The sequence below is a fragment of the Myotis yumanensis genome, unplaced genomic scaffold (assembly GCF_028538775.1).
Source record: "Myotis yumanensis isolate MYYU_CA2020_CCGP unplaced genomic scaffold, mMyoYum1.0.hap1 SCAF_1, whole genome shotgun sequence".
Taxonomy (NCBI): Eukaryota; Metazoa; Chordata; class Mammalia; order Chiroptera; family Vespertilionidae; genus Myotis; species Myotis yumanensis.
This window is the reverse complement of record NW_027223752.1, coordinates 82,344,115-82,364,861: the sequence shown is the minus strand read 5'-3', so window position 1 is coordinate 82,364,861 and position 20,747 is coordinate 82,344,115. Positions and strand designations below refer to the sequence as shown.

The following is a 20,747-nucleotide window of genomic DNA, read 5'->3' as shown; positions in this document are numbered from 1 at the left end:
TGAGTAATATGAGGGCTCATGAGTGACCAAGGGTGAAGGAAAGGCAGTAATATCAGCCTTCTCTGGCCCCCATTTCTTAAACTATTTATTAAAGAGGAAATCATGATCTTGTTGGAATTGCTGTTCTACATGGATCTCTATGGTTTTTGAGCTGCTTAGAAGTGGGCCAGCAGCAGGGTGGTAGTCGCTGGCACAGTAGTAAATTCCTTCATCTCTTTCTGATGCTTTAAGGATCTCAAGCTCAGCCTCGTTGCTTGAATCATTAATGTTAGCCCGGAACTTGCCGAAGAAACCACGGCCATACATGCCCCCTTCTCGGTGTATGAAAGTCATTGTGTTACCCTGGGTCTGCCTGTACCAGCTGATATAGTAGTTACTGATCGTTTCTCCCTTCAAGGAGCACCTGAGGGTGGCAGACATCCCCAAGGACATAGTCACCACTTGGTCTTGAGATACCAACACGATAGCTGACATGACTCCTGAAAGCAAAGACATGAGAGGGGCTCAGTGAGAACTGGGGCTACAATCATCAAGTAAGGGGCACTGTCCATGAGCTCCTGGCCCTGGCTTTCTTGATGCCTCATTGTTGCTAGTCTTACTTGATTGAGTTTCCAGGATCTACCTTACCTGTCCAGAAGAGGGTGAGATAGATGAGAGAGCAGTTCCTCTGCATGGCTCCACTTGGGGATAGCTTTGCCTCCGAACTCACCCTCTGCCTCCGAACTCACCCTCTGCCTGGTCCCTCCTCTAGTCAACACCTTCTCTGTGACACATTTGTGACTGAGGAAATCAGCCCTTGTCGGCAGCTGTTCTGTTTCCTATGAGGGGTTTTGGCCAAATCACAGGAGTTTCACAGAGCTTATAGCCTGTTACTGGCATGATAATACCACCTTCAAGATTGATAATGTGGTCCAGATAAGGAAGGACACTTCAAAAAAGTTCAAGACAGCTTATTTGATAACAAGGTTTCTGCTTCCCACCTTAGAAGTTACGTTTGATATTATGCTCCATTTTCATGTTAGATGTACTTGTTATATGCTCTGTAGTGATGTCACAGTCAATGCCAAGAGAATTATTGATATTTACAGCTGTAATCAAAAGAACCATCAAATAAGGAGATCGATGGACTACGGGTGTTGTAATGATTTTGTGTTTACTGCAAACTCCCTCCAGGCAGAGTTGGATAGCTGCATAAGGGTGATTCACCCAAGTGTAAAAGAGCAAGCCAATGAAATATTGTTTCCAAATTTGAGCCAGTTTCCTGATCTTCATTGAGCTCATCTGTCTTTTCTGAAGATAGGTCACCTATGTTGAATTACATAGAGCCAAATATTGTTAAAAAAAACACTTAGAAACCACCACTACCTTCCAGTTTATGACAGCCTAAATTTATATGTTTTCAAAACAGAGGCATGCTTGAACTTTTGGGACCTACACTTTTGAATTTCAAGAACAATAATCTATGCAATTTTGAAATAAACAGGTAAATTAATCATGGAAACTAGAGGGTACAACAGAAGCTGGGAGGAGGATCCTTTGGTATGCAAAGAAGCAGAACATCTGAGGATAGCTGCAGGACCTAAATTCCCTTGCTAGTGGAGAAGAGACCCACCTAAACTTTCTTGTTTTCCCCCATGTGACTGGGACCAGACAGACCTGAAGAAATTCAGATAGAAGCAAGCTCGTTTGCTTGATCTCATGGTAGTTGCTCTCCTTACCCTTGAGTCATCTCATTTACCCAACTGCCCACTACCACCATTCCTAGAGGACCATTAGCAAGTACTCAAGGTGGTCTCATTCTTTGAAATGACAAAATCCATCATCAGTTCTCACCTGATGGACACAATGATGCCCATTCTCTATAGCTCTTTGAGAGTTGTTGAGGGCAGCTTCTCTGGACTTACATACTTCATCTTTTTATATCAGGCTCTTAGCTCTTGGCGCATCCTATAATTTAGTCATTTTTACTATACACTAGATCCTAAAGATTCACTGGTAAATGACAGATGTTATCTCTCCTCTTATAAAACGTATGTTCTACCATGAGACCTAGTCATCACTTAATGCATAATTTGCATAATGAATTCCTCCACTGCAGCTGTTATAAGTACTGCGTAGAAGCAGAAGTAATATGAGACCATGTTACTGGGGCCAGGATCTGGTAAGGGAAGGCTTCCCTAAAGACGTGACTTTACAGATAAGATTCCAAAGCAGAAGTTACCCAGCTATGCTAGATGGAGTCTTTTTGTCCCTCCAGGTCTACTCTACTTCTTACTCTAGGAGGCTGACCTTAATGGACAACATCCACCTGGTTCCCTTGCTCTCTGCTATGCCATTTAATTTGACAAGTGTGAGGTACTATTAGGAGATTGGAGAGGAGGAGAGTGAGGTACGTTGTTATTACCACCCATTACTTCCTGCAGGAATGCATATTGGCAGAGGCTGCTTTCCTCAACTGCAGGCTATAGCTTCTCTCCTCCACCTGCAGCATCCAGTAACGGCTCCTCTGTTTCAGGATTAGGGTGGTAGTGGCTTCTTTGTTGTCAGACCCAGGGTGTTTCACCATATCTTTTGGTTTCCCACAACCCAGCTGCATTAGTTTCCTCTGACTGCCTTAAAAGAACCACAAACTGGGTGGCTTAAAACAATAGAAATGTAATGCCTCACTGTTCTGGAGGCTAGAAGTCCAAAATCAAGGTGTCAGTAGGGCTGTACTTCCTCTGAAACATGTAGGGGGATTCTTTCTTGTCCCTTCTGAACTTCCGGTGCTTTGCTGCAATCTTTGGTGTTCTTGGCTTGGCTTGTGGTGTGTCACTTCAGTCCCTGCCTTCCTGGTCACACTGTGTTCTCTCTCCATCTCTGTCTTCACATGACTGCTTCTCATAAAGATGTTGGTCATATTGTGTTTGGGGCCCACCCTACTCCAGCCTGACCTCATCTTAACCAATTATATTAATTTCAATGACTCTATTTGCAAATAAGGTCAATTTCCAAGCTACTGGAGGTGAGAACTCAACATATTTTTTCTTTTTTTAGAGACATAATTTAATCTATAACACCTGCCCACACCTTTGTAAATGCCCCTTGCATTAGATTCTCTCAATCACCAATTCAAGAGTATCCTCTGCCTGATACACCAGGTATCAGGGGGCATGTGTAGGGAAAGATTATTCTATATATAAAAAAACGAGGACATGTAAGAAAAAGCCCTGAGGCAGGAGGAAGTGCTGTGGGCTTAAAATTGTACTAATAGCAAAAGAACAATTAGCTGGGCTCAAAGAAGTCTGTCTTCTTAGATAATTACTGTTGAGCTCTCCCAAATTATTCAGAAAGTCATTCTGAAAAATCCCAAGAATGTGTTTATGTTTATGACTATGACTTATATCTGCGATAGGTTAGAGGCAATTTTAAGAGTTGATTGCTAATGGGAAAAAGCAACCTTCCTTAAGGCCTGACTAGGAGTGAGTCAATGTTAATAATAAGTCAAAGCCAGAGATAGAAGACAGTAGTGGGGAGGTAACCAGTTATGATGTGGTAGAAGCTTAGGGCAGTGGGTGTCTAGAAGCTGTGCCGTGCCTGGTCTGGGAGAATCAGAGCCTGCAGCACACCTTGGCCTTCTTGGTCAGGTCACATGGCAGGAGCAAGATGGAATGTGAATATAAATGTAGCCTATCTTGGGGTGCCCAGGTGGAAGGTAGGAAAGTGTGCCAGGGCCTCGCCCTTGGACTCTACCTTTCTCAGGCTCTGTGCAGGCTGTTCCCTGTGCTGATTCCTTCTATGTCAAGACCAGCAATTAGCCACATCTTCCCATGACCTGGGGGATGCCTGTTTTTTCATGTGATTTTCCAGGAGAACTAATGTTTATTTTCAGCCTGTGAGGAATAAATGAAATGATATTTGCAAACACTTGACTCATTGCTTGGCTATTTGTTAGTTTCCTCCTTCATATATTTTTATAAAAACAAGGATACCTGAGCCCTGAGTGGTTAATAGCAGAGGCAAAGTGGTTTGGAGGGATTAATCCATCCTTCCCCATCATCTCCATCTGCTTCCCATTTTGATGTCTTCAGATTATGAAAATATAGCCTCAGGCAAGTTCCTGAGGCATCTTCCAATGAGATTGCTACTCTTCAGCAATTCTGAAGTTGCCTTTGCATGTAGTGCTTTATGATGTACAAGTGCTGCCTCACACTTGTTACTCAATCTGTCTTTATCTCTTAGGTAATCCCTCCAAACTTCTTGTGGAACTCATACTGCTCCTCAGAAGTGCTGATTGAAATGAAATGATTTTTTTCTGCCCACAGGATGCTTGACTTGAATGTGAGTTGCTGTCTACAACATACAAGGAGAGCGAAGGAAGACCAGTGAGGCGCTCATTCCCAAGATCATGACCATAGGAAGGATGCCAGGTCTTTGGGTTGTGGCTTTAAAGATAGACTATATCATTATAGAAACTTCTGTTCCCTGCAGCCTGACCAGACAGAGGAGGGTTAAGAAACAGACTGCTGACCCTAATATATAAACTGCCACAAGTGCTTTCTGCTTTTCTATAAGATGTCTAGAGATGGCTGTAAGGCTGAGGTCATTAATATTTCATTTTCAGGGCCACAGTGCTGCTTGTGGGTCCCAGGCAAATCAACCAATGGATTATATAGCAATGGAGGAAGATGTGTTTATTGAGAACAGAAACAAAAATGAAATATTTGAGGTGTTAGGGACCTTAGCAAGCCCTTGAATTTATGTTTCAGCGTTCACTTCCCATAATCTCAAGCAGAGAGCTGCTTTTCTGTCCTTCAAGTGAGTTCCTTGAGCTCATCCTCCATTTCTTTGAATTTGCACAGACTGTTAAGAGCAGGCAGCCCTATCTTTGCTCAGACAAGACTCAGACAGAACACTACCTATAAGACTGGACGGGGTCCTGGAACTTGGCGGGGGGTCCTCTTTTTTCAGTGCCTTCTCTAGTTCTCAAGAAGTAGCTATGCCATAGTTCAGAGACTACTGTACTTAGAAAGGCTTGGAAAATCTGTATTTGTGCCTGACACCATCACTTATTGCAAATCACTTAACCTCTCAAGACCTCAGTTTTCTAAACAATAAAATTGAGATAATATGACTTCATACGGTCATGAAATAATGGACGTGAGTACACTTTGTGATAGATCTACAGTTAGACTGCACTGGTGGTCAGCTGACAGTGTGGAAGCTGCGAAGGGCAGGATTTGGTTTGTGACCTATCTGGAGGCAGAGGAGCAGCACCACCCATACAGCAGCACAGTAATAAGACCCGTCCTCTTTCACGGTGGTGTCAAGACTCTCCAGGGAGAATTGGCCTTTTGAATAAAGTTGCTCTGGAGACCAGAGTCATAGATGTCTCCTTGTTGATATATAATTTCAGGGAGCCATCTTGGTTCCTCTTATGCCAGTATATGGTATGGTCATTAATTTCCCATTCTGTCATTTGGCACTGTAAAATTTTGCTTCTACTAAAAGGAACAAACATTTCTTGTTGCTCCAACAGGCATCTGGCTTGATTCCTGAAAAACAAAATCAAGGTAAAAGGAACCATACCTTTTAATGGTTCTTTACTCCATTTGTGGAAGTTCTTTTTATTGCTTGTTGCAATATATTTACTATGGGTCTTTTATTTATATATCAAGAGAGCTGCTTCCTGGGAAGGGAGATAGACTTTGCTAAAATGCCACTTTTCCACAGGACAAGAGCCCATAACTGTCACGCAGAATTTAACAGAAAAAATTATTGTATTGATGTAATTCTTAGTGGCATTTAAGTGCCTATTATTGTACTCTGCCCATATAGAACACACCATAAATGTTAATGCTGGACTGAAGAAAACACAACACAAAATAAACATAATGGGAAGATGAAGGAAGTGGAGCGGGCAATGAAAATTAGATGAAAAAAAGCAAAGTTAAAGCACGGAAAAAGTTTAGTAGAGTAATGTAGACTTATCTGCTGAAAGAACAGAGTAGATCAAATGAAAAAAGAAGGGAATTATAACAACTTAGATAAGAGGAATGTGGAGGCAGAGAACAACTGGAGAGGAAATTAGGACAGTTATCTTCAGGCAGTGGTTCTGGTTCTCAATCTTGGCCCCACATTGTGATCACCTAGGGAGTTTTCAAAAGTACTGAAGCCTAGGTACTATCCCCAAAGAGTCTGACTTAGCTAATCTGGGGTGGGGCCTGGGAATCAGGATTTTAAAAAAAGCTTCCTAGGTAACTCTTCGTGCAGCTGGGGTTGAAGACCACTGGGAAAGAGATCATTGGTCAAACAAAGAATAAACCATGCAGTGCAGCAAGGGCTTATTACAGTGTTGTCCTCAGGGGATAAGACAAAGCCTGTGGCCAGGTGTCTGTCACCTGTGACTGAATGGCTCTGCCAGTCTTCTGTTCCTTGTCCTTTTGCCAGGAACAGAATGGACCTTCAATGGCTCTCCTACTTGGTGATTGCTCACAATGGTCTCTTATGAATAAGAGGGTATGAGGGCCTGCTTAGGTCAACATCAGCCATCTCTTTGCTCCCCTGAACTCCTACAAGTGCAGAGCACTTACTGAGTGCTTAGTAAATATTTGCTAGCTGCTATGGTCCTTGTCCGCTGGGTCCTTCTATACTGATTGAAATGGGCTAAGTCTGTGGTCCTTGGTTCTTCCTCTTAATCCTAACCTGACCTTCAAGATCCAAATTCTGCCCTATTCATCTCCCTTCTGAGAGGTAGAATCCAGCCAGGGAGGCTGCTAACCAGATGTGATTCCTTACACTGGACGACACATCACTGTGTGTGAGAGAGATGGAATGCAGCTTATAGCACACCAGACCCACAGAGTAATGGGTTATTGCTGTATTTCAACTATGTATTTTCTTTTCCCTTCCTCCCCTCCTTTTATTCTTCCTCTCTCTCTCTCTTTTTCTCTAGTAAATCCCAGGCTCACAGAAGATCACAGTTATCTGAGGAGACCTACCACTGACAGTGAAAATGTGTTCAGTGCCCTGAAGTGACCACCAGTATTTAGAGGAGATGACTTACCTCTGCTCTCCTGGAACTGCTGATTTCATAGTAAAGATTTGCTGAGAGAGAGAGAGAGAGAGAGAGAGAGAGAGAGAGAGAGAGCGCTGTGGGTTGAATATAAAGTTATTCTGTCACTGGAATTCTTCTTTGATTTCCTTTGCTTGCTGGAATAGCTGTGGGGCCTCAGTTAGAACATGAAGAGGTCAAAACAGAAAGTTTTATGCTGAGAAGAGACTAATCTTTTGCCTTTTCTGGTAGAAGTCTATTTATAAAAAACAAAGTAATGGTAATTTTTTACTTTCATCCAATAATATCCCAATAGAGAGGAAAATGCTAGAAAAACTTAGATTGGTTAATTAGTTTAAAAGAACCTGAATAGAAGCCCTTCGTCCTTTTTTCTATTTTTCTGCACACAAATAAAAAGCACTCCTAATTTTCCTCCTCCAAAATAGAGAAAAATATTTCACTCAAGGTTCCCGGTTGGGAGTAGGGTTGGTATATAGGTCAGAGATAGGGAGAAAATAAATGTTTTGTGTGTTTCTTTGGTGACAGAGACTTAGAAAAAAGTAAAATGTAGATGCTTCAGTGCTTATAAGAAGCTCAAATTCTGTATTTTAGAACTATACAGCTGTGGAATTCATCTTATATTAATCTCCAACTTGGCATTAATCTCCCAGGACAGAAGGTGGTGGCATAACTGGGCTCTCCCAGAGCCATAGGGAAATTCTCTGTCTCATCTTCCACAGCGAAGTAAATAAAGGCCTTTATCTTTCCATCAGAGGGAAAGGGGAGAGTTGCAGGAGGCCTCCCTGGGAATGAGACCCTCTCCACTCTACCTCAACTGGAAGAGAGTGAGATGATCCTATCTTCTGGGTTGGGTCTATGCTGCTAAGGAGATAGAAAGGCCTCACTCTCTTTCCCTTGTGAAAGGGGAGTGGTGGGTCCAGCTACCAGGACAGACTGATCCTCCATGCCAATAGCATCCATAACCACCAACAAAAACTTGCATTATCCATGCTCTTTCTGGTTGACCTTCCTGCCCTGACACAATTCCATAGGTGCCCCCCTAGTTCTTGGGTTCTGAGCTACCATACTTAGTACTTTCACTTAGTTTTATCACAGGTTGGGAAGACAAAGAAATGAGGCTGGAAGCATACCAAATCTCCAAACATGGGGTCAGCTCTAAAGAAAAAGGACTAATGGAGGAGACAATGGCAGAGAAACATGGACACACTCTAGTGTGCTTTAGGGAAGGGAGTTGTGTAGATTTAAAAAAGAAAAAAAAGCCCTGGCTGGTGTGCTCAGTGGTAGAGTGTTGACCTTTACACCAAATGTTTGATTCCCAGTCAAGGACATCTACCAGGGTTGCAGGTTCATTCCCTCCACCCCTCAAGTTGCATATGGGAGGCAACCAATTGATGTTTCTCTCTCACATCGATGTTTCTCTCACTCTCTCTCCCCATCCCTCCCTTTTACTGTCTCTAAAAATCAATGGAAAAAAGTATCCTTGGGTGAGGATTAATAATAATTACGACAAAAAATAAGTAAAAAAGACACCATGATAGTTTGGGGGGCTAAAAGAAGAGAGTTCCTAAACCAGCTAAGTGGTAAATTTAGTATTTGAGCAGATATTCCTATAGCAGCTTGGGTCACCATAGCCCAGTGCCCTGATCACCCATCTGTATCTGCTGCTGCCCCACTGCCACACCCTGTGCACCTCTGACTTTATTGGACTTGTGGTGAGTCTTTATTGGAAACTGAAAATGGGTATAGAGGCAAGGACTCGGGTAAATAAAGGGTGGGGCAAAAATAGGATTACAGTTCATGACATCGTTTATTCTTGTATTATTATTTATTAACCTTTATATTATTTTCCATACACACAACTGTAAACCTACTTTTGTCCCACCTTGTACTGCATCTGTCATATTCACCATGGCTAGAGACACCATAGTTTGATGACTGTTTATTATTTCCATGGTTCTGTTGTGTTAGAGCCTAGTTTAGAATGCGAGTGCTGTTATGTACAACATGATGTGACAAGTTAAAGGGCTGTTAACATTGAGCTGTGTAATGGACACTTAGGATAAGTGAATGAAAAGATTATTGAATGGAAATACAAGCTATTCAGTTGGCAGGGCTTTAATTGTCAAGTTGTCTAAGGGTTTGCACACGTGCATGACTGAGTACTGACTGTGAACTTGGGAAGTTACCAAAGGAGGGCAAAGGAAATACTATGCGCAGCAAGTCGGCTCTGCATCATGAACAACCTCAGCATATATCAAATGGAAATGCACGGGGAGTGAAATCATGGCACATGACAAAGCACACAGTATTGATCTAAACTGAGAGCAGTGTTCGGGCCATGGTGAGAAAGCAGGGATGTAGGATGACAGAAACTGCATAGGGAACAGCTCATGCCAAGATGGACTAGTAGAGCACATGGAAAGAGGATTTTTGCAAGACTCAACTGACAATGATCTCTCTGTCAGAATATCTTCTTTTAAAAAGTGCTAGCTCAAGTCCCAGAATTGGTGACCCAGAGGCTGAGCTGAGGATCATAGTGGCAGCATGCGAGGAGGGGAACTGTTGTCTCTACTTACCATCTGCTATGTTTGTGTTGACTCACAATGTGATTGGGGACTCAGCTGGACAGGGTACCAAATGCCCAGCAGAACTCCCAAAGTTACTGTTGGTCCAGACGGTCCCTTGTTAATAAATATTATAGCACAAACTATGTATTTACCCAGGGAAGAATGATAGGGAAGGATACTAGCAGGAAAAAGAAGACATAGTTTAAAAAACTATGGCAATTGAAAAATGTTTATTTTTGAGGAAGAAATGTAATCCAGACAATTTCCCCCTTATGTCAATAGACTAAACCCTAAGCTTCAAGCATGGAGAGGCCAAGGACAAACTTTTTTTAGGGAAAACAAGATGAGGAAAACCTGCCTCTGTGAACACACACAAAGCAGCTATGCCATGGAGACCATGGCCACATTACAACGAGGGCCTCCCTGTGTGGTTATCAGGGACCCCAACTCACTTAGGCAGATCATCACGTACAAAAAGGCTCTCAGCTTCCCTGACAATACTCAGGTTCCATCAGTCCTCTTTTCTTTTAACAGTGTGTGAAACCTAGCTCATTTTGACTGGTAGAAGAGGCCTTGGGAAAGGCTTGGAAAAAAAACAGGATCAAAATTCACATAAAGACCAGAGATGCGGTTATTAGAACTGCTGGTTAAAAATCTTCCTGCAATCCAGGCAGTCATCCTCTTTTGACCCCCTCTTTGGTCCTGCAGCTAAATTGAGGAATCAGCATTATGCTCTTGAGTTGCTGCTCTGGTTGGGTGGGAGAGTTATAGGCAAGCCCTGTCACTTAAAAAAAAATCTTTTCATTTTAAAGTAGGAACTAGATCCACGTGGGACTATTGTGAAGAGTAAGTCATCCATGGCTGCAACATACCAGCATCACCAGATGGGGTGCGGGAATGTAGGCAATTTACAAAACCTTTGTGACAGCTTCTGTGACCACAGGGGAAGATGTTGACTCGACTTAGCATTTTTAAACTTAAGTATTCACCTCACGCCAATGTATGCAGCTGTTTTCTCTCATCTGAGGTTGGTTATTTGGGAATGCAGAAAGATGAGGCATTATTTCTTTAAATAAAATATTCTCTTTCATTACATCAGTCTACAGGCTGACACTGTATCCACTGAGCCAAACCAGTGGTAATCATGAGCACATATGCGGAATTTAACACCATGAGCATGAGTGAGATCACCTAGGGAGCGATAGCAGAAGGGAAGGGGGACCCAGCAAGGGCTATGGGTGCTCTATAGTTAGAAGCAGATAGAAGAGGAAGAGCCAGTGAAGGAGACTGAGAAGGAGAGGCCATGCTTTTCTCTTTATGTCAATCAATTTTGCTGTGGTAACAAACAGCACCAATATCTCAATAGTTTAGACAATGAAAATTTACTTTTGCTTCTGTTTTTCCTACAACTTGGTGCCTACAAGGTGTCTGCCAACCTCTGTTCCCTGTGTCTCCCCATTCCAGAATCCAGGTTGAAAGATAATAGTATTTGGGGCACACTGTTCTCACGGCAGAGGAAAAAGAACAATGGGAGAGGAAAAGCATCTAAACACGGCATCTCAGAAGCTAAGCATGGAGAAAATTTCAAGAAGAAATGAGTGGCCACTGCTGAGAGGTTAGCTGTTTATTCCTGTGTTTGCTTTATGTCTGTTTCCTCTTATCTCAAACTGGTAAGTCCATGAGGGCAAAGCCCATGTTTATTTTGTTGACACTATGTACTCAATGCTTGGCCCAGGACTAGGCACAAAGTAGCGCTCAAATTATATTTGTTGCACAAGAAATAAAAGCCAGTCTGAATCTTTATGATTAATTCAGTAGGCAAAGAGTAGCATCAGATTCCTAACATAGAGTTTGATCTTAGCAAAAAAAAAAAAGGAAGCCTGTACAGACCTGTTGGCCTCCTGCATACCTCCTCTCAACATCATTAGATGTCCTTCAATCTGGACACACAGCATTAAGGAAACAGCAAGAAACCATCTGGGGGATTCTCCCATAATCCTTTAGGGCAGTGTTAGCTACTAGAATCTCATGAGATGTGAATGGATGTGCCATTATAGAAATAGTTCTCTGATGCCAATCCTGGGTTAAGTAGGTATCTTTACAGCAGGAATTCTCAGAGCACTTAATATGATAATAAAGAATTGTAAATATTAACAGAGATATTAATATAGTGCATTTGCCAAACGTATTGGACCATGGAATTTTTTTAAATTGCTTAACTGTTAACATATTGGGGGACTAGGATATTCTGAAGAACAATTTGACAAACCTTGCCCCAGAGTTTTTTAACAATTCTAAGAAGAAAGAAATCATATGAAATTCCTTTTTAGTTGACATGGGGAGAAACTCCTCTTGGGTGGAGTCAAAGGGTATTGTAGGCTGATTCATTATTCTGAAGCAATTGATCTTCCTTCTATGTGAGAGGATTATCATTTCCTGACTATTGCTACATGTCTGTCTTACAGTGCCTTCTGTGGGAAGGGTGTGAGTGCTTGCCCAGTAGATTTGGGGATTGGTCACAGGAGGGCTTTGGCCAATGAATATGAGTGGACATTATAAGTGTCATGTCTGAGCAGAAGCTTTAAGGAGTACTAGACTCTAGATTCTAGAGTTTCTGCCAGCAGTTCTCGTGTTCTTTTTTCTCTGCCATGAGAACAGTGTGTCCCAAATACTATCATCTTTCAACCTGGATTCTGGAATGGGGAGACACAGGGAACAGAGGTTGGCAGACACCTTGTAGGCACCAAGTTGTAGTAAAAACAGAAGCAAAAGTAAATTTTCATTGTCTAAACTATTGAGATATTGGTGCTGTTTGTTACCACAGCAGAATTGATTGATATGAAGAGGAAAGTGTCAAAGGCTGATATAACTATGAAAGCTGTTTCTTTCCCAAACTTCCAGAAGAGAAGCAACTCCAGAGAAGCAAAAAATAGAATGGCTCCATTTAAAGCTGAATTTTTTATACTTCACAAGATAAAACATACACTCTTGCTCTGACTGAAAACAACTTCATGAATTGAAACAACTTGATCAGCCTGGATAAAGATTTATAGAGTTATTGTAGTCTATAAGATGCTGGCATATCTGAGAAGAAATCTCAATATTTCAAACCAAATGAAATCAAAGAACACACAGAAGTGGAAGTTCATGGCCAGTCCCAGTGGCATTATTGCCTCCCTGTAGAGCACATTACTTTCTTAATAGTCTCTCCAGATTTCCTCACACTTCCCATTAGCAGGGTGGGGAGGAGGTCAGTGCCCTGCAGCACCAAATTCAGGGAAATCCCAGGTTTGGGAGGGCTCTTAAATAAGAACCAAAAGTTAATGGGAGTGACTGTTATTCAAGAAAATAATGTTCTTTCCCTTTCCCCTTCCCCTCTGCTTTTCTTAATTCTTTATCTTCTCAACCCATAACATTATAATTTTGCTGGTCTCTTTTGTAGATGCACAGTAGCAGAATTTTGAGCATTTCTAAGCTTTACTTGATAGGGAATTTACTACATCTGTTGGTAGGAAGCCCCTATGAAAGCTCAGATAAACAATAGCTTCCCCACAAGAAGAGTCTGTGGCTAGTCTAGGTTCATGATTTTTTTTTTATCAGTTTTCAGTTTGTTGGTCTATCTACATCTATCTATATCTATTATCTATCTATCTATCTATCTATCTATCTATCTATCTATTATCTATCATCTATCTATCTATCTATCTATCTATCTATCTATCTATCTATCATGATCTATCATCTATCTAAATTAAGAACATCATACCTAAAGGTGTGTGTGTGTGTGTGTGTGTGTGTGTGTGTGTGTGTGTAACTGTTGAGGGTGCTCATCTTTCTTTCTGAGTTATCTTAAGAATCCTCCAAACATATGTTACCTCAGGGGAGCAGGTGTTTTCTCTGATATTAGCTCCATCACCTCCTCTGAGAACCCTTTCCCAGTTCTAGGCCATTACTTTTCTCTCTATGTTCTCACAGCTGTTTGCTCCTTCCTCTGTTAATAAGTCTCTATTTTCATGTCTGTTTTACCCACTAGAAAGAGCACCTTGAGAACAGAGATTGAGCTTTGGTTGTTTTTGTAACTCAGAATGTGGCACTGCATCAGGAATACTGAATGTATTCAGTACACACATGAGGGATGAGAATATGCATCCCCATAATCATAGATTTGTGTATTTTAATAATATAGCGACTGAAAATATCCACTCAAAATTCAAAACACCCAAAGAGCTCATCATATGTCCAGCCAGGAGTCACTGAAAAGATAATAATCATAACTCCTCTGATTTTCTCATAGCTGGTCAGCTTCTCTCTCTGGGTGGGTTTTGCTTACTGGGTCCCTATGCAGGAATTGGCTCAGAAATATTAAGAATGCTTTGACCCTTTCGGTTGACCTGTGTGCCCCCAAATGACCTTTTGAGTATGTCAGACAGTTAGAGAGTGGGTGAAAATCACTGGCCTCTGAAAACCCTTGGCCCTTAGATTACTCAAAAGTGGCAAGGCTTGGGGTCCTACTGTGGCTGAGAGTCAGTGATGCTCACCCAATTCTGGGAAATCCTAGAATCTGTGATAGCCATTCATTTAATCATACAAATAAAGTTTAATTTGTCATATTCAATGATAAGCAAAAAGCAGATAAAGTTCTTGACTTCTGAGAGCCTACAAACTAGTGAGAAAATAGACATTAATGAAATTAACGAAATGTTACAAACTGATATATGAAAGCATATTTAAAAAACCCTAAAAGCTAAACTCTGAACTTGTTGGAAGATCTTAAGATGTCTCTGAATAATTGATGTGTAAACTTTGATCCAAAAGATAAGTTGGAATTAAATACGTGATGAGGAGATAGGAGAAGTGTCCATTGGAAGGGAATAATATGTGCAAAGGCCCTGGAGTGGGAGGGTGCATTCAAGCAAATGGAAGAAGGTCTGTTTAAGCATAGACAATGCAGAAGAGAGGGGTAAAAATTATTGGCAGTGGAGGTGAGAAGGGGTCTAATGTCGGTGGTCTTAATCCAGCATCTAGAAGGGTTCAGGAATCTGGAGAAGCACTGTATGTAAATTAATTAAAGAGTCCAGAGACAAAATTTTGAAAGGCATTTGGGGGCCAGAGGAGCTTGGCTAAAGAAACCAAGTTCTCCTTGTCTCAAGACGCCTTGCTATTTATTAACACAATTTGTCCTAAGGCTAGGTAGATATACACTTCAAAGGCCAGGGTTTAGTCTACAGAGTCCATTGTCAGATTGGTGAAACTGCCTATGGCTGTTCAGGTGTTTGGCCAGTAGGAGGCAATAACATGTAGATTAAGATACCCTCAGCTGTCTGGCAGCAAGCAATCATTTAATTCATCTTTTTCAGGTTTGGGGAAATGCCCTCAGCCATCTCCAGATGATTCAGCCCTGCTGACATGCTGGAATTGGCTTCCAGCAGGGGTCAGACTGTGCAGAGTCTTAGAGGTCACTTTAAGGACGTTTGGTCATTTGCTCTTTTGCCCATAAACAATGGGAATTCAGGGATATAACATGATCATATTTGTATTTTCAAGAAATCTTGTGGCTGCTGTGGAGAGGACATATTGGAAGGCCCCAGAGACCAGCTAGTTTATTTAGTTTATTCAAAAGGATAGTAAAATGATTCAAAGGAAAAAAATGGCAGTTTTTGTAGTGTTGGTAGTGGAGGATGGAGAGAAGTGCATGAATTTGAGATGATGATGTTATTCAGTGAGATAGGAAAGTTTAAGAGGGGGCCATCTTTGGAAGGAAGATCTTGATTTAAGTCTTGGAGTTGAGTGGCAGTATCTTTGAGACATCTAGGTGGACATGTTGAATAGTCAGGTGGACACATAGATATTAATTCATGTATTCAACTCATATTTATTGACTACCCACTACATGCTAGTCACAGTATTGAGAATTGCATGAACCAGAAAAATATATTAAACTTGAATTCTCCTCTTCAGAAGTTTAAAATTTATGAGACAGAATGGTTGAAGGTATTGAATATAGAGAAATAGGGCTTGAAAGGCTGGATATGATAGCTGCCTTCAAACATTTGGAAAAACAAAGGTAGAACTTAGTCTGTGTTGTTTCAGAATGTGGAACAAAAACCAATATACCTAAATATATAAAAGACTAATATGCAAAATGTCCTCTTAGGAGTTCGACTGGGAGACAGGAGTTTGATTGCTCACTATGACGTGCGCTGACCACCAGGGGGTGGTGCGGAATGAAGGGAGGCCCTGGCGAGCAGCCGGAAGGCCCCGGTCGGCCCTGATCACCAGCCAGGCCTAGGGACCCTATCTGTGCATGAATTTCGTGCACTGGGCCTCTAGTAAAGTTATAAGGAAGCAGACCTTGATTTGATATAAGAAGTAATTTTTTAAAAATAAGAATGTCCATCTATACTAATAAAAGGGTAATATGCTAATTAGACTGGATAGACTGGATGTCTTCTGGACATCATTCCAGACGTCCTTCCTGACAAAGCCAGGGCCCAGGTGGCTTTGCCCGGGTCCTGGGTGCCTGCAGCCGACCCAGGTGAAGCCTCCTGGGGTCCCAGGTGTCTGCCTGGGTGAAGCCACCTGGGGTCCCGGGTGCTGGCCTGGATGAAGCTGCCTGGGTCCTGGGTGCCTGCTGCTGGCCAGAGGGAGGGAAGCCTGGGTCCCAGGTGCGGGGGCTGAGGCAGAGGCAGTTAGGGGAGATCAGGCAGGCAGACGAGTGGTTAGGGGTGATCAGGAAGGCAGGCAGAGGTAGTTAGGCGCAATCAGGCAGTCAAGTAGGTGAGCCATTAGGAGCCAGAGGTCCCAGATTGTGAGAGGGTGCAGGCTGGGCTGAGGGACCTCCTGCCCCCTCCCTGTGCAGGAATTTTGTGCACTGGGCCTCTAGTTGAAAATATTTGAATTGAGAATGGATGACCATTTATTCAATCAGTATCTAATGAACATATAATTTGAGTGGAGGTATTCCTGCTTGACCTTTAAGATTCTTTCTGACTTTTAAATTAAATGATTCTAATTTTCTGTTTAAAAACTTAGCTGTCCAGAGTGAAGGTCACAACTTGGATTTCCTTGAGTCCATTTCCTTACTTGGGCTCTCCTGTTTATGCTCTGTGCATTTTCAGGATGAAATGAGTAACTTCTTCAAGGTTGTGATATCTTCAGAATATACAATGTATGATAGAAATTACATTCTCTTCCTTGAGTGTCTGTGGCCTCCTTTAATGCAGAGGAAGAGGTGTACTCCCATTTCCTATTTTTCTCTTGCTCTGAAACCATACCTTGGTTGCACGATGTTGGATGACCTGTTTGTAAGTAGAGCTAGTCAATGGCACTGTTTGTGGACACAAGATACTTCCTACTTGCTGCCTTTGACCAATCATATTTTCAATTTCTAGCTACACAGGATGCCTAAGATCTCCTTTGCTTGGGAGCCTGGTGGAAGTGTCATGCCTGTTATGCCACTACAGTTTGTGAAGAGCGGCTACAGTGTTCAGACAGGATCAAGCCTCGGACTGACTTGTGGCAAAGCCACATACAAGTCTCATCTTTACTGCCCAATCGGTTTTAATCAGACACTAATAATTCATGTTTATTTTTTGGCTTGATCTTGAGTTGAAGGTGTATTGGAACAAGATCCTGGGTTGCAGTGGATAAACCATGAAGGTCGCATGGTGTGTTAAAAAGTACACTGGCTCAATAAATATTAATTTATTCCTTAACTTGCTTGTGGATGAATAAGAAATGGCCAGACTAAGAATTTATGCAATGCCTTATTCCAAGGAGTATACAAGGACAAAGTAGTACCTCATTGAGAATATTTATTATATTAGTAACACAAATAATCTGTAACCTGATTTGGGGATGACTGATTGCTTATCATGGGTCCCACACATGGCTGCACATCAGAATTCCTTCAGGAGCTTTTTACAAACATAAATTTTGTGTGGCATTTGGGAAAAACTGATTTATATTTCTCCACCTCTTTGAAATTTTTCAATAATGATGACTTCCCTAGACCAGTGCCTCTCAAAGTTTAATGTACATATAATTCACCACGGGAATCTTGTTAAAATGCAGATTCTGATTTAGTAGATGTAGGGTGGTGCATGAGATTCAGCATTCTGACAAACTTGGGGTGATCCTGATGCTGTTTATCCAGAGACACACCTTGCAATAGCAAGGTCTTAAACTGGAGAGGCTGGGGAGGAAGGTTGAATGATCTGGGAAGCCAGACTTCTTGCTCACACCATTCAATCAAAATCTCTGAGGATGTATTACAGACATTGGTATTTTCAAATAATTTCCCTAAGTGATTCAATTATACAGTTGGAATTGAGAACCATTGTTTAAGAGATACCTTGACTACATCTAATATCCATTTCTCTGTAGTGAGGGCAGATAAACCTGGGCACATTTTTCTTGTATGAAAACAACAACAACCAAAAACAGAAATAACCCAACAGTTCTTTTGCTTATAGTAGATTTTCTCAAAGCATGTCCTTGGACCGCTTGCATCAGAATGACTCTGTTACTTGTTATAAATACATTTTCCCAAACTTGCTCCAGGATAAACTGCATTAGAATCTTTGCAGCCTCATCTCAGGAATCTGATTGGACACAATCTCTCCAGGTGCTTTGCATGCACAATGAAGTTTGAGAAATACTGGCTTATAAGATAAAATTAAATCTCTTTAGCCTTGCAGTCAGGGGGTCTTTAAATAAATTGGTTTCTATCAGCATTTTTAAGCCCTCTCTTTTCCTGCTTTACTGCATTAATCAGCAACCTCTAAGATGGCTTCCAATGACCTAGCATTCATGCTGTCATGTAATCCTTTCCTCTTGAGTATGAGCTGTATTTATCGACTCACTTGTACTGAGTAGAATATGGCAGAAGTAATGGGATTTCACTTCCAAGATTAGGTTACAAAAAGACTGTGCCTTCCATCTTGGACATCCTCTATCACTTAAAGTCCTTGCTATAGGGAAGCAAGCTGTGATGTCATGAGAGTCCCTATGGAGATGCCTACCTGAGGACTCAAGGCCTGCCAACATCCACATGAGTGAGCTTAAAGGTGGTCTCTTCCAGTCAATGCCAGTCTATGTCTTGATTGCACCCTGCTAAGATACCCTGAGCTAGGGGACCCAGCCAAGACCCACCTGGATTATTGACCCATAGAAACTGTGAAATAATAAATGTTTTGAACCTCTAAATTTTGTGGTAATTTGTTTTGTAACAATAATACACCCACCTTGAAATACCCTTCCTCCTCCTTCCTACTTATCCAAACTCCACTTCTTTCAAGGATTAGTTGTTCTAAGAAACCATTCCTACAGTGATTTTCCTTTCATGAACTCCTAGAGCACTGCATATGAATTCAGTAGCACTCATTGCTAGATAGTATGTGCTTTTTTTTCATTTATAATATTTAATTGTAAGTTCTAATGCTCCATCTTTAAAATGAATTATAAACACATTAATGAGAATATAACTTAGAATGGAAGTTGACTTAGAATGATTTCTATTCCCATGAAGTATTCTAATATCACCTACACTAATAAAAGAGAAACATGCAAACTGGTGTCACTCCGCTATGCCCACCAGCTAATCAGAGTGACTATGCAAATTAACCCAACAAAGATAGCAGTTAATTTGCATATACAGGTGCAGAGTGAAGACTGAAGGCTCTGGCTGGATTGAAGACTGAAGACTGAAGACTGAAGACTGAAGAGGCTTGGCTTCTCTGCTGTGGCCGCAGCAGAGAAGCCAAGCCTTGCTGCAGCTGGACCAAAGGCCTGGGTCCCGGGGGCTGAGGAAAACTGGTGCCAGCAGCCAGGGGAAGAAAGGCCTATTGTGCGAATCTTCATGCAACAGGCTTCTAGTCCTATATAATAAAAGTGAAACATGTAAATTGACCATCCCTCTGCTATGCTCACCAGCCAATCAGGAGTGAGTATGCAAATTAACCAGACAAAGATGGTGGGTTAATTTGCATACACAGGTGCCAGGCGGAGAGCAGAGCAGGAGAGCTGGCAGCTTCGGGGGACATGGCTCCCTCAGTTTCTCCCCCACGCTGCTGGGCAGAGAGCAGAGAGGGAGAGCCAGCAGAGAGTGGAGTGGCTTGGGGAGCTTGGCTCCCAAGCCACCAGATAGAGAGCAGAGAGGAAGAGCTGGCGGCTTGGAGGACTTGGCAGAGTGGGAGGCTGTGGGACAGAGACAGAACAGGAAGGGAAAACCAAGAGTACACGGAGCACCAGGAATTCTGGGAATAGTAGCTCTGGTGGCAGCCCTAGGACCTGAAGCAGAAGCCCAGAGCATGGGGAGCACCAGGAATTCTGGGAATCGTAGTTCTGGTGGCAGACAGATCTCCTAGACACTAGAGCAAAGTGAGCCTGGAGCAAGTTACTGTTGTGGTGGGGGATGGAGAGAAAGCAAAGGTGAGAGACATAAGTAAAATCAGAGTGTCTAGGAAAAATTAAAGGGAAGATATCCTAAAACTTCCAGGAAATCTCCACCAATGAAGCAAAGAAAAAAAATGCCTCTATTATTTTGTGAGCAACAAACCAAACTGGGTTGGAGGTCTCAGACAAACTGCTCATATGATTGCAAAGACAGACAGAAACTCCTGGATTGGAGAGGGCTCCCAGATTGGAGAGGGTGCAGGTTGGGCTGAGGGACCCACCCCCAGTGCATGAATCTTTATGCACCGGGCCCCTAATAAATATAAGTGCCATATCAGAGCCAACAGGATGAGAGCACTCCCTTGATGATTATTATTCTAGGGTTGCATTTTTACACCATCCTGCCTATCAGCCAGTTCAGTGGGTTCCTCCAGGCCTTGGCTCCCTGTAGTCTCAGACACTTTTGGCTCACTCATTTCAACTTGGGACTGGGGGATCTATATTTTTGATTCAGTTAATTCATGACCAATTCAGAAATGCCACATTGCCACAAGTATTTGTCTTCAAGATCTCTCTCAGCAAATCACACAAAGGAAGCCCATCTGTTACCCCTCCCTGGCCATCCCTGTAGGTCCCCAGGACTCCTCTGTAGCTAAGGGAGGATATAAAACATTCAGTACCTGAAATTGTTATGGGAGCATTTCAGAAAATGACTCTATTCATCTTTCTTC

General features: G+C 42.1%; 1 protein-coding gene and 1 gene segment (V, D, J or C); both read right to left on the bottom strand.

Moving 5' to 3' along the window:
• The window catches only part of LOC139017648 (T cell receptor delta constant-like), a 51,242-nt gene extending 50,539 nt beyond the window's left edge, over window positions 1-703 (bottom strand). The window contains 2 exon segments of the C gene segment in view: window positions 156-479; window positions 628-703. Of these exon segments, the coding sequence occupies window positions 156-479; window positions 628-673 (370 nt within the window).
• LOC139017637 (T cell receptor alpha chain MC.7.G5-like) overlaps window positions 1-20,747 on the bottom strand; it is a 288,027-nt gene that overhangs the window by 132,092 nt on the left and 135,188 nt on the right. The gene's annotated exons all lie outside the window — the stretch shown is intronic.